We start from the raw sequence: 10,944 nt of genomic DNA, 5'->3' as shown, positions 1-10,944 counted from the left end.
TTGTCAGCATACATACATACATATGTACATATATGTATACACATACACGTATAAAGTATATAAAAAATATAAAATATAAATAAATTTTTTTTTATGTCGTGAATAAATGACAAATATGATGAGGATATCCTCGGAGCCAAAGAAACTATTACTCGGGCCTTTTTCATAAAAAAATTTAATTAAATTGAAGGAAACATTTTATTTACAGGCAGCAATTGTTACCAAGCTTTATAGAATCTGCATTATTGGCTCATCATGATGGCGTTACCCTAACTGGGCGATACGAGGAATAAAAATCTCAATCTAAACAAAAAACAAAAGGAAATCTAATTTTATAAAGAATGTAACGCAATTTTATTTATTTATATAAGTAAACATTAGAGGTTAACATTGGTGGCTGGTGGCTGGCGACTTCCTGACGGAGCTTCTTCAGCCGCGCTTGTGCCTTGTGGCTTCACACATTTTGCCGGTGCCTCAACAGCTCGCTTCTCCTTTTTTTTTTTGTCAGCAGCTCGCTTCTCCTCTTCCCTTTTTGCAGCCCCAGCTGCGCGCAATTTGCGCCTGATTGAGGGCTTCTTGCGGTTTTTCCTTTTCTTCGGTTTTGTGGTTGTTGGTCTCTCCGGTTGTCTCTCCGGCCCAAAATAGCAATTGAAATGGAAGGTCTACAAAAAATTAGAAAAACATGGGCAAAATGAATAATTTTTCAAAATAAAGTTTAATTCTACTCACCGATTTAGAAATATTAATGTTCGCCATGATTCAACAACATCTAATTAATGATCAGTATACAAACTGTGCAGTATATACAAGCCTACGTACAATTTCAAGCCTGTAGCTATAACGGTCTAGGAGGAGTTCGCGAACTCGTCTTGTCGTGCTGATCAAGAATATATATGCTTACCATATATATACCAAAATTAATATAACCTTTTAGCAAGGGTATACATAAGACCAAAAATAAACATGATTTGTATTCGTTTTTTTTTTTTTTTAATTTTGTTCCAATTCAAGGACTTTTAGTTTATCGGTAAGTACGTCGGCTTGCTCCTGTTCAGCTTCTGACGACGTCTTTGCTCCAGTGTCCTCCTGAGGCCTTTCGGTGGTCACCTCGGCTTGCGCCTTGAGGGCTGCAGCACGCAATTTCTGCCTGATTGGTGGTTTTTTTTTGCTATGCCGTTCCCTTTTGGCTTGGTCTTGGGTTTTCCTGCTACCTGCGGCGGTTGCCCAAAATAACACGAAAAATGAAAGGTCTGAAAAAATGTTAAGAATTCGGATCAACATTAATAATTTCTACATGATTTCAAATTCATTTGTATATATTTTTTACTTACCGACTTTGTGATGTAAATGTTTGCCATTTTGATCAATTATACATATGTAAAATGCATACAAAGTTGCCACTAAGGAATAAATAGGGTTTAAGCAACTCTATTTAAAAGTGTTGCAAAATAATAATGGTCAAATGCCATTATTTTTGCACAAAACAGTGATTAAAATACCAATATTTCTTTAAAACAAATAAATAAATATAATAACAACGTAACAAATAATTTTTATACCCTTGCAAATAGGGTACATAGCTCTCATACAAACGTCAAAGTCACGAACAGTGACTTTTCTCAATAACTTTGTTACTTTGGACGCGATTGCTTTCAAATTAAACATTTGTTAGTTTAATATATCTGTTAATGACCATACCAAATTTGATCCAGATCGGGTGACTATATCATATAGCTCCCATAGGAACGATCGGTGGAAAACAGTAACTTTGATCAATATCTTTCCTATGCTAAGATTGTAGGCCGTTCTTTCGGAAACATTAGCCTTTTTAGCTTAAACGTTGTTCCACTTTGATGGCTATAGTTAAGGAAAGAGTTACCAAAAAAGTTGCAAGGGTATACAAACTTTGACGCGGTCGAAGTTAGCCCCGGCCCTCTGGTTCTCAATTAGCCTTGAAAACGCATGCATATGTATGTATATACAACCATGTAAACACATATATATGTCCACATGTATGTATGTACATATGTATGTTATCATTACTATTGAATACGTATGCGTACATACATATTCAAATGTTTGTACACACTTGGCCTTGAAAACGCATGCGTACACACATCTATTTATGTACATATGTATGCATGCATATATGTACAGATATACGTACATTTGTCAATGCTGGCCGAGAAAACTAATAAATTTGGAATGGCGTGTTTGCTAAATCATTCGCAAACATATGTATGTACATGTCGGGTCACTATTATTTTCGGCCATTATAGCGCAGCGAGTTTCGATCGCACTCGAGTTCCAAATTGTACTGCCTTGAATCTGAACTCTCTTCTTTGTGCCTACTATCGAACCACACTCGGCGACAGCGTCAGAACGCTGACGCCCCGCTAAAACGGTACTTCTTAAAGCGACAAAGTACAAGCAACCAATCACAAGACAATTAGAGGCTGATGCAATATTACAATAATGATGAAATTGTCATTAATGTGAAATATCCAAAACTACAACCACACGCACCCAAACTCAACATGCGGCGACACACGCAAAACCACAACCTTACACACACAAACTCGGTATGCGCCGACACGGCCATCCTGACTTTAACACGTCCTCGTGTAGGAAATGCTAACATTTAAGCTATCTTTTTCTTTTTTCCTTTTATTTTTTTTTTGTTTCTTTTTATTACAAACAAATAATATAATACTTTTAAACACATTTCAGTTTTCCTTTCTTAATTCGTATAAACTCATTATGTTAACCCTACTTCCTTGTTTGAAAACCCCCCTTAGTTCCTTGTTAGGGTCATAAATGATACTTTTTAATTTAATTAACAAAAATTGGTATTTAATCAGTTTTAATTTGTGTTTTTATTAATTTTTAATTATTGTCTATGCAATCAGTACACAAATTGTAGCGTTTGTGATGGTTGGGACAATAAGCCTTCTGGCATGAACAGCAGAAGTTTGCATATTTATTTCCATCTGCGTTGTAGGGACATAATGCACATCGAGCACGTTTTTTTTGGTGGGACATAGTGGGCTCCTTTGCGAATCGTTTGCGGCTTGTTGATGGCTGTTCACTTTGAATATCCTTGATTAAAGCAATGGCATTTTCTGCGTGGGGCATTTTATTTCGGCGAAGAACTAGCGGTTTTACAAGGTCATATGCCACTTTTTTTAAATATTCCCTTCGACACATTTCATTTGCGGATCCAGATTGTATATTGGTGTATATCATAAATGCGTTTATACCGGAGATATCTACCATGTATGAAAATAGGGCCATTGGCCAACGCCATACGGCACGTTTGCAAGAAAATGTACCCATCATTTGGTCGCATGTGTCAACACCTCCTTTTGTTTTATTATAGTCAAGTATCATGATCGGCTTTTTATTGCCCTCAACACTGACGTCCTTTGAATGGTGCTGTGTGCTCAACAAGAGGGCAACCCGGTTTTTTTTTTGGTACATAGCTACATAATGTGACTCCATTTGTATTGTCGAACAAAAAATTAGAGTCATAAATTGGCTTTTTCCTCACTAAACTGAACTCTGCTGGAATAAATGTTCGATTTTTTCTAATAGTACCAAGCAATGTTTGGTTCCTTTTCAACAGCTCCAAAGCCAAAGAATGGGACGTAAAAAAATTATCCGTTGTGATATTGCGACCAGGAAGTCCTTCCGTTAACTCCAACACGGCCCGTTGGCCCTGATTTGTTTCAGGACGGCAGTTGGGAGCTTTGCCTGTGTAAACTTGAACATTCCATGCATAGGCATTGCTGCTATCACACGCAGCCCAAATTTTAATGCCATAACGAGCTGGTTTACTTGGAATATATTGCGTAAATGGGCATCTACCGCGAAAACCAACCAATTGCTCGTCAACAGTAACATTGCTTCCCGGATTGTAGCATTTTTTGAGCATTCTGTTCCACAAATCAAACATTTCACGTATGGGTGCCAGCTTGTCACGCATCCTTCGATCAGCGCGCGTAGTTCTGTCATCAAAACGTAAGCAGCCAGTCATCAATTCAAAGTCAGCCTGACTCATTGTGGCTCTGAAGATTGGTCTTCCAGTAACGTCATCCCAAAGTTCACGTAGAGTTTCTCCATTTGACCGAAAAACGCCGCTGTATATGAGCAGTCCGACATAGCCCCTTAGTTTTACAGCATCCACTGAAACCCATTTTTCTTTATATTTTCGTACGCCATAGAGGTTGGTATATTTCAAAATAATTTCTTGCATCGGAAAAAGAAAGAGGTCAAATGCCGATAGCTCATTTGATACACGAGATGTAGAAAATAGTGTAGGACCTGTTACATGTGAATATATGCACAATTATCCTCTGATGTATTGAACTTATTTATGTGTGTTTACATACCTTGTTCAATTGACCGGTTTTTATTACTCGGTTGCTTGGAGGTCGGTTCTGTGTGGTAAAATACTTTACCATCTTTGGAAACGAAGACTGGCTTATCCTTACATTCGTGATGAATTAGTGACTCCTCTAACTCTAAATTGAAGTCATCAATGGACTCCCCATCAGAAACTATTTCGTCAATTTCAGCAGCGGCAATCTCCTCTGATGTTGGCTCATATAAAATATCATCTTCTTCAAAATCCTCCTTTGTGTCAGAATTGTAAGGTCCAAGTTCACTCAAACATAAACTCTTCACGTTAGACTTATTTTTTTGCGACATTTTTACATGTGAACTCTATGAGTCTACTGCCCGAAATGATTGATTGTCTGCTTTCGCACACAAAAAAAAATTCTTAGAAGTCCCGTTATTATATCAATAAAGATCAAAGCTTCTTTCGTGAAGATTCATGTTAAGACATGCAAATTTTGTAACGCATTTCATTGAATTTTCTTGTGGGGTCATATTTGACCCTAACAAGGAACGTGTAACTGTTCATTTTTTTACGTTAAAAATAAATGGATATAAAAAATTGGCTTACCTCCAAATCAAAAAACACAATATCTCGAACTAAAAAAAAATTTATTTTAATAAAGCCATTAATACAAAAAATATTTAAAAAAAACAAAAAAAAAAAGGGTCAAAAATGATACTGTAAGGAAGTAGGGTTAACAATTCATTTTAATTCAATTCATACAACATATTTTTAGGTTTGCTTACAAATACTTTAGCGTTACCATTATTATTATTCTTCTTTTTTTTTTTTACATTATTTAATTCTCTTCTTTTAACATTACAGTTATACAATCAATGCCCCACACGCCATGATCAAAACAAACATTAGTATGTTTTGCACTTGTGCTTGCATTATCATATAATCAAGTACTCTGCCCTTTTCTTTGGCCAGCCGTACAACATCATTTGTCACCCTTATTGGTGTACTTCACTCTCTTTAGTGACTCAAAGATTCGCAATATTTTCATTTTCACTATCTTCACAGGCTGCAACTGTGTTATCAATCTCAACAGTATTATTATAATCATCACACACATTCAACTCTTCGCGGAGCATATTGCATATTTGTAATTTCGTTTATTGGTTAAAGACTTTAAATTGTACCTGTCACCATCTAGCACATCAATTATTTCAAAAGGTCCCTTGAACTTTGGACTCAATTTGGTTTGATGCCTTTCTTCGCTTTTAAGTAGCACAAAATCTCCAACTTTGTGTCTAATTACTTTTGCCTTATTTTTATTAAATCGTTCTTTGTCATAAATTGCTGTAGCTAAAACATTATTTTCAGCTTGTGCTCTTACATCTGACAGATCAACCTCATTTTCAATATCGCTAGGTGGAAGTAATCCTAATGGACGTGCTATCTTTCCCAATAACATTTCTAACGGACTAGCCTTCGTCACGCGGTTAGTTGTACAATTGATTGCCAACTGTACCTCTCCTAACGCATCTTGCCAAGACTGAGTTCCAGTTTCAACCGCAGTCAGCATATTTTTCAACGTTCTCATTGTTCGTTCCACTTGGCCATTAGCTCGGCTAGCACCAGTGGCAATCAAATGCAAGTTTATTTTCTTGTCTGAACAGAATTGGCTAAACTTTCCACCCGTAAAACACCTACCCTGGTCAGCTATTATTCGGTTTGGTATTCCAAACAACGAAACAACAGATTGAACAGCCTTTATGCAACTGTCACTGTTTAATTTAAGGCTATGACTAAGATACACATACTTGGTAAACGCGTCTACTTGAACAATTACATACTCCTTCTGGTCACTTTTGCCACTTAGTTTTCCAGTTATATCGATGTGGATTATGTGCCAAGGAATATTGACTTTAGGAATTGGATGCAATTCAGCTTGTACTTTTCCTGAGGTTGATTTGGATATTTTAACTAATGCAATTTGATTTTTTCATTTCCGATGATTCTGTGACGAGTTACGGTGTTCACCGCAAACCACTTCATTTTCGAGGTCCCGCCTGAGACTGCCTATCAATTTTCAATATTTTTATATGAAAATTTTCACACATATTGTATTAATGTTATATTATCACACGGGCAAACAAAAATTGAACTGAGACTATCCGTATCGCCAATAAAAAATTCTTAAAGAATGACCGATTTTACACGAGATAACTATAGCACCCCCTTAAAAGTAATTTCAAATTCTAAAATCCCTTGATCGTTTCATTTAATAAGAAAAGTTAAGAGTTGTCCCCTATTGAGACCAATGGCGATAATAATAAAGAAAATGTCCCACAATTCCACATGTTTCAATTCCACATTGCCTTACAAACGACTCTAGTCGTTTGATAGAAGGCTGTTTCGGTTCATCAGTATCCCAATCAGTTTTCCAAGGATCTAATTGTGCAGTTCGTCCTAATCCCCAATAAGAACAACACAACAGTAACATATTTTAAAAATATTTATAATGGAAATTTCCCAAATATTTGTATTCCATTTCCTGTTCCAATTCCAAATTGCCATACAAACGACTCTAGTCTATCGATCGTTTCATCTCTCTCTTTTTTCAATCTGGCAATGCCAACCAAGCAACGCCAATAATCTGATGAACAATTGTGGCGAGACGCGGCTTTAATTCGGGATTGAACATGGGCAACTTGATGAATAAAGATAAAAACAGCAACACCAAGTGCAACAATGAAAAAAGCGAAAATCGATCCGATGATCGGGATATGGGTTGCCGCAACAACGGTAGAAATGAAAAGTGTCAGCCATTTATGCATTCTGGCGATATATTTCCGGCCAAACGTCGCCTTTTAGAAAGCAACATGATAGATTCGATAGATTGAAATCCGAATTTCAACATGCAGAATTGTTGTCAAAACTGTGGCTTGGAATATTCATATACGTGGCGTGCCAGGGATCGGAATTCAAATCAATATCCAAATAGAGCCGCCTCGTACAATAAGCCGGCCACACCATTAAATAGGAATAGAAATAACCAGCAGGCAGCTAATGTACTTGGCGTACCAGGAGCTGGAAATATACGTGAAAAATGTGCTGACTTTGAAATTCAAAAAAAATCTTGTCAATTTATTGGCCAAAAGCAAGAAATTATGGGACTGGTTCAATATCAAGATCACGGCGAAAAATTTGGACAACTTTCAAGATTACTTTTAATTAAAAATTCAAATTCGACTGAAAGAGTTCGATAACCACTCAAAATATCGATAGCCAAAGCATCGATAATAAATGGCTTCCGATAAATTGCAAGCATGGAGTGTGGCAGCTCTTCACACATCCGAAAAGAACTAACCGAAGATGAACTTCATATTCAAAAACTGCGTGAGTATTTTTGTTTTTTTTTTTTTTTTGTGTTTTAAGTTCATTTTTGTAATTGAAACATTGTTTTTGAAGTGAAAACTTCTTTAGAATCGTTGGGAGTGATTTGAGACTCGATGAAACGAAAAAGCGACACTAAAAAGAGACATACATATAGATCTTATAGTATATAGCCTGCGAGAGAATGAGATGCGAAAATGAGATGCGTGCTTAACTACAGAACTCGACGGCAATTTACAAAGTGTCGACGTGGCTCTGTTGTTAGTGTGCTCGCTTGGTGATCGGGCGGCCGGGGTTCGACTCCCAGCTTGGTCGAAGTTTTTCATAATGCTTTTTATATATTTTGTGATACATTTTTTTTTTTTATTTACTTTTTATACCCTTGCAGAGTGTATTGTAAAATTGGTCAGATGTTCGTAACGCACAGAAGGAGGCGTTTAAAGGCGTCTAAACTTTTGGAATACACATCAATATTACCCTCAAAATTACCATGACTTTCGTCTGGGGGTTGTGAAGATAATTGTAACTCTGATGGGTCGAAACAGGGAATATTGGGTTGGGTTATGTAAAACTACTATTCATTAACTTTTTAAAGTTTTCCTCAATTTCAACTTCAGAACATATTTCTGCTGTGTTTACTATTTCGTAATTTTTGCTTAACAACATTCGATTTAAGCATTTTTTTACAAGTGAACGCCATTCACAACTTGAGCCTTTTACTTTAAAGACTCTTTGAGTTTCATTGAGCCTTTCATTTGCTAAATTAGCAATTTGTAAATATTGTTCATCCCCCAATTCGATGCTAAAATCGATAATCCCATTAGAAATGGCTTTTTCTAGCACAATTCTAATGCCCCGAACTTGGTTTCTGAAAATGAATGGAAAGGGAGAAAAAAATAGTAAGTCAACTGTGGAATTTAAATTAAAGGAAATAAAATAACTTAAACTAATGGAATAAAGTAAGTAAGTCGGCTCACCGAATTACAAATAGGGGTCCGATCCGTTTGAATCCGCGATATATAACAAATCGAAAAAGGGTGAAAAATTATTGCCAAGGACTGCAAGGGTATATAAACTTCGGCATAGCCAAAGTTAGCTTCTTTGATATTTTTATACCCTTGCAAAAAGGCTATATTGATTTTGGTCAGAAGTATATATATTCTTGAGCAGCATAACGAGACGAGTTCATATAGCCATGTCCGTCCGTCTGGATCAACGCAAACTCCTCCTAGACCGTTAGAGTTACAGAGTTGAAATTTCGCATGTAGGCTTGTATATACTGCAGGGGTTGTATATATCGGATTCAGCCGGATCGGACTACTATATCATATAGCTCCCATACAAATGACAAAGTCACGAACAGTGACTTTTCTTAATATTTTCGTTATTTTCTGAGCTATTGTAGTATTGGTGAGTTAATTACACATATAAACGACTATGCCAAATTTGATCAAGATCGGGTGTCTATATCATATAGCTCCCATAGGAACGATCTTTCGAAAACAGTGACTTTTGTCAATAACTTCGTGACTTTTGACGCCATTGCTTTCAAATTAAACATTTGTTAGTTTCATATATCTGTTAATGACTGTGCCGAATTTGATAAAGATCGGGTTACTATATCATATAGCTCCCATAGGAACGATCGGTGCAAAACAGTGACTTTGATCAATATCTTACTTTTTTCCTATGCTAAGATTGTAGGCCGTTCTTTCGGAAACATTAGCCTTTTTAGCTTAAACGTTGTTCCACTTTGATGGCTACAGGTAAGGAAAGAGCTACCAAAAATGTTGCAAGGGTATACAAACTTTGACGCGGTCGAAGTTAGCCCCGGCCCTCTGGTTTTTATTTTTTGTTTTTTACATTTATTGATACATATGTAGGTATTTCCAGACATTTGTACGCCTTATCATGTTAAAAAAAAAAGCCAAAAGTTGTAATTTTTAAAAAACTTTTTTCACGTGTTTATAACATTTTATTAACATATTTTCTATTATAAAAGACAACCCTTACAGCCTTGCCCCTTTCGAGTTATAAATAGAAAACAATGCATCGCGAACGTGACAAAAAATGGAAGTCTTGTTTGACTTTGTCTTGATAAATGCGAAAGTCTGCGAATTTTGGCAAGTTATTTGATTGAAAATTATTTTAAACGGCAACTAAATATTGCAGTTTGCCATTTTAGAAACAATTTTAATACGTTACTTACATCTTTGTTTTTTTACAACTTTTTAATAAATTTATTACGTGACATGGCGAACGTGACAAAATTCCATTGAGGTGGTGAAAGAAATTTTTCATAAAATTTTATTTGGAAAAAACAAAAATATAACTTCAAAACTTAAAATATAACAATAATAATAATAAGGAAACTGGTTTTAAATGAAAATATTGGGAAACATAATTGTAATACAAAACTTTCATTGCAAAAAACATTATGAATTTTTCTGATACCTGGAATATTTGACGATTGTTTCCATTTTTCTTTTATGTTTGATGTTATTATAATTTCCCCTGCTTCAACATACAAAATGCGAATCCCGAAAACATTATTTTTCGCGCATTCATAAAAAGGAAATGCATTATGAAGTATGACATTTTTATACCATACACCCATAGGGTGAAATGGTATATTAAAGTCGCCAAAATGTATGTAACAGGCAGAAGGAAGCTTCTCCAACCCCATAAAGTATATATATTCTTGATCAGGATCAACAGCCGAGGCGATCTAGCTTTGTCCGTCCGTCTGTCTGTAGGAACACCTAGATCTCGGAGCCTATAAGACCTAGAGCCACCAAATTGGGTATGTAGACAGGACACCTAGATCTCGGAGCCTATAAGACCTAGAGCCACCAAATTGGGTATGTAGACTCGTGTAGTATGTTAAGTGTTACTAGGCGCAGTACATTCAAGTGGCCCCTACGACACCAGGACAAAGCCTGTTACGCGCGAGCCCAAGCAGATAACTGCCCACCTCCCACCCGACCGATCGAGGGGTGCAGCCGTATAACGCACGGCACGAATCGCGTGGACAAAATACACAATAGAAAAGACAGACAAACACATAATACTAAAGTATGTCTACTCCGTCTACATGGTACCGACAGATTCACCTGAGCTAATAACTCAGGCGAGTCGATATCACCAATTAGGAGCTTGTGCATAAAAATGACACCAAGCATAATTCTACGGTTAGT

At 36.3% G+C, this 10,944-nt stretch overlaps 1 protein-coding gene across 1 annotated transcript; it reads right to left on the bottom strand.

Annotated features, from left to right (window-relative positions):
* Positions 1 to 353: 353 nt before the first annotated feature.
* Positions 354 to 855, bottom strand: LOC124460859. The gene is made up of 2 exons (XM_047012464.1): positions 730 to 855; positions 354 to 662 (listed from the first exon to the last, which is right to left on the bottom strand). Exons 1-2 carry the CDS (start codon positions 754 to 756, stop codon positions 378 to 380), a joined length of 312 nt encoding a protein of 103 aa, XP_046868420.1. The 5' UTR covers positions 757 to 855; the 3' UTR covers positions 354 to 377.
* Between the last annotated feature and the right edge of the window lie 10,089 nt (positions 856 to 10,944).

Source organism: Drosophila willistoni, unplaced genomic scaffold (assembly GCF_018902025.1).
Source record: "Drosophila willistoni isolate 14030-0811.24 unplaced genomic scaffold, UCI_dwil_1.1 Seg145, whole genome shotgun sequence".
Lineage (NCBI taxonomy): Eukaryota > Metazoa > Arthropoda > Insecta > Diptera > Drosophilidae > Drosophila > Drosophila willistoni.
The sequence above is the reverse complement of the archived record's forward strand: the minus strand, read 5'-3'. Positions and strand labels throughout refer to the sequence as shown.

Coding starts and splice junctions, on each gene's coding strand:
- LOC124460859 (XM_047012464.1), bottom strand. CDS start 756: ATGGCGAACATTAATATTTCTAAATCG. Junction 663..729: donor ACATTAATATTTCTAAATCG/GTGAGTAGAATT, acceptor AATTTTTTGTAG/ACCTTCCATTTCAATTGCTA.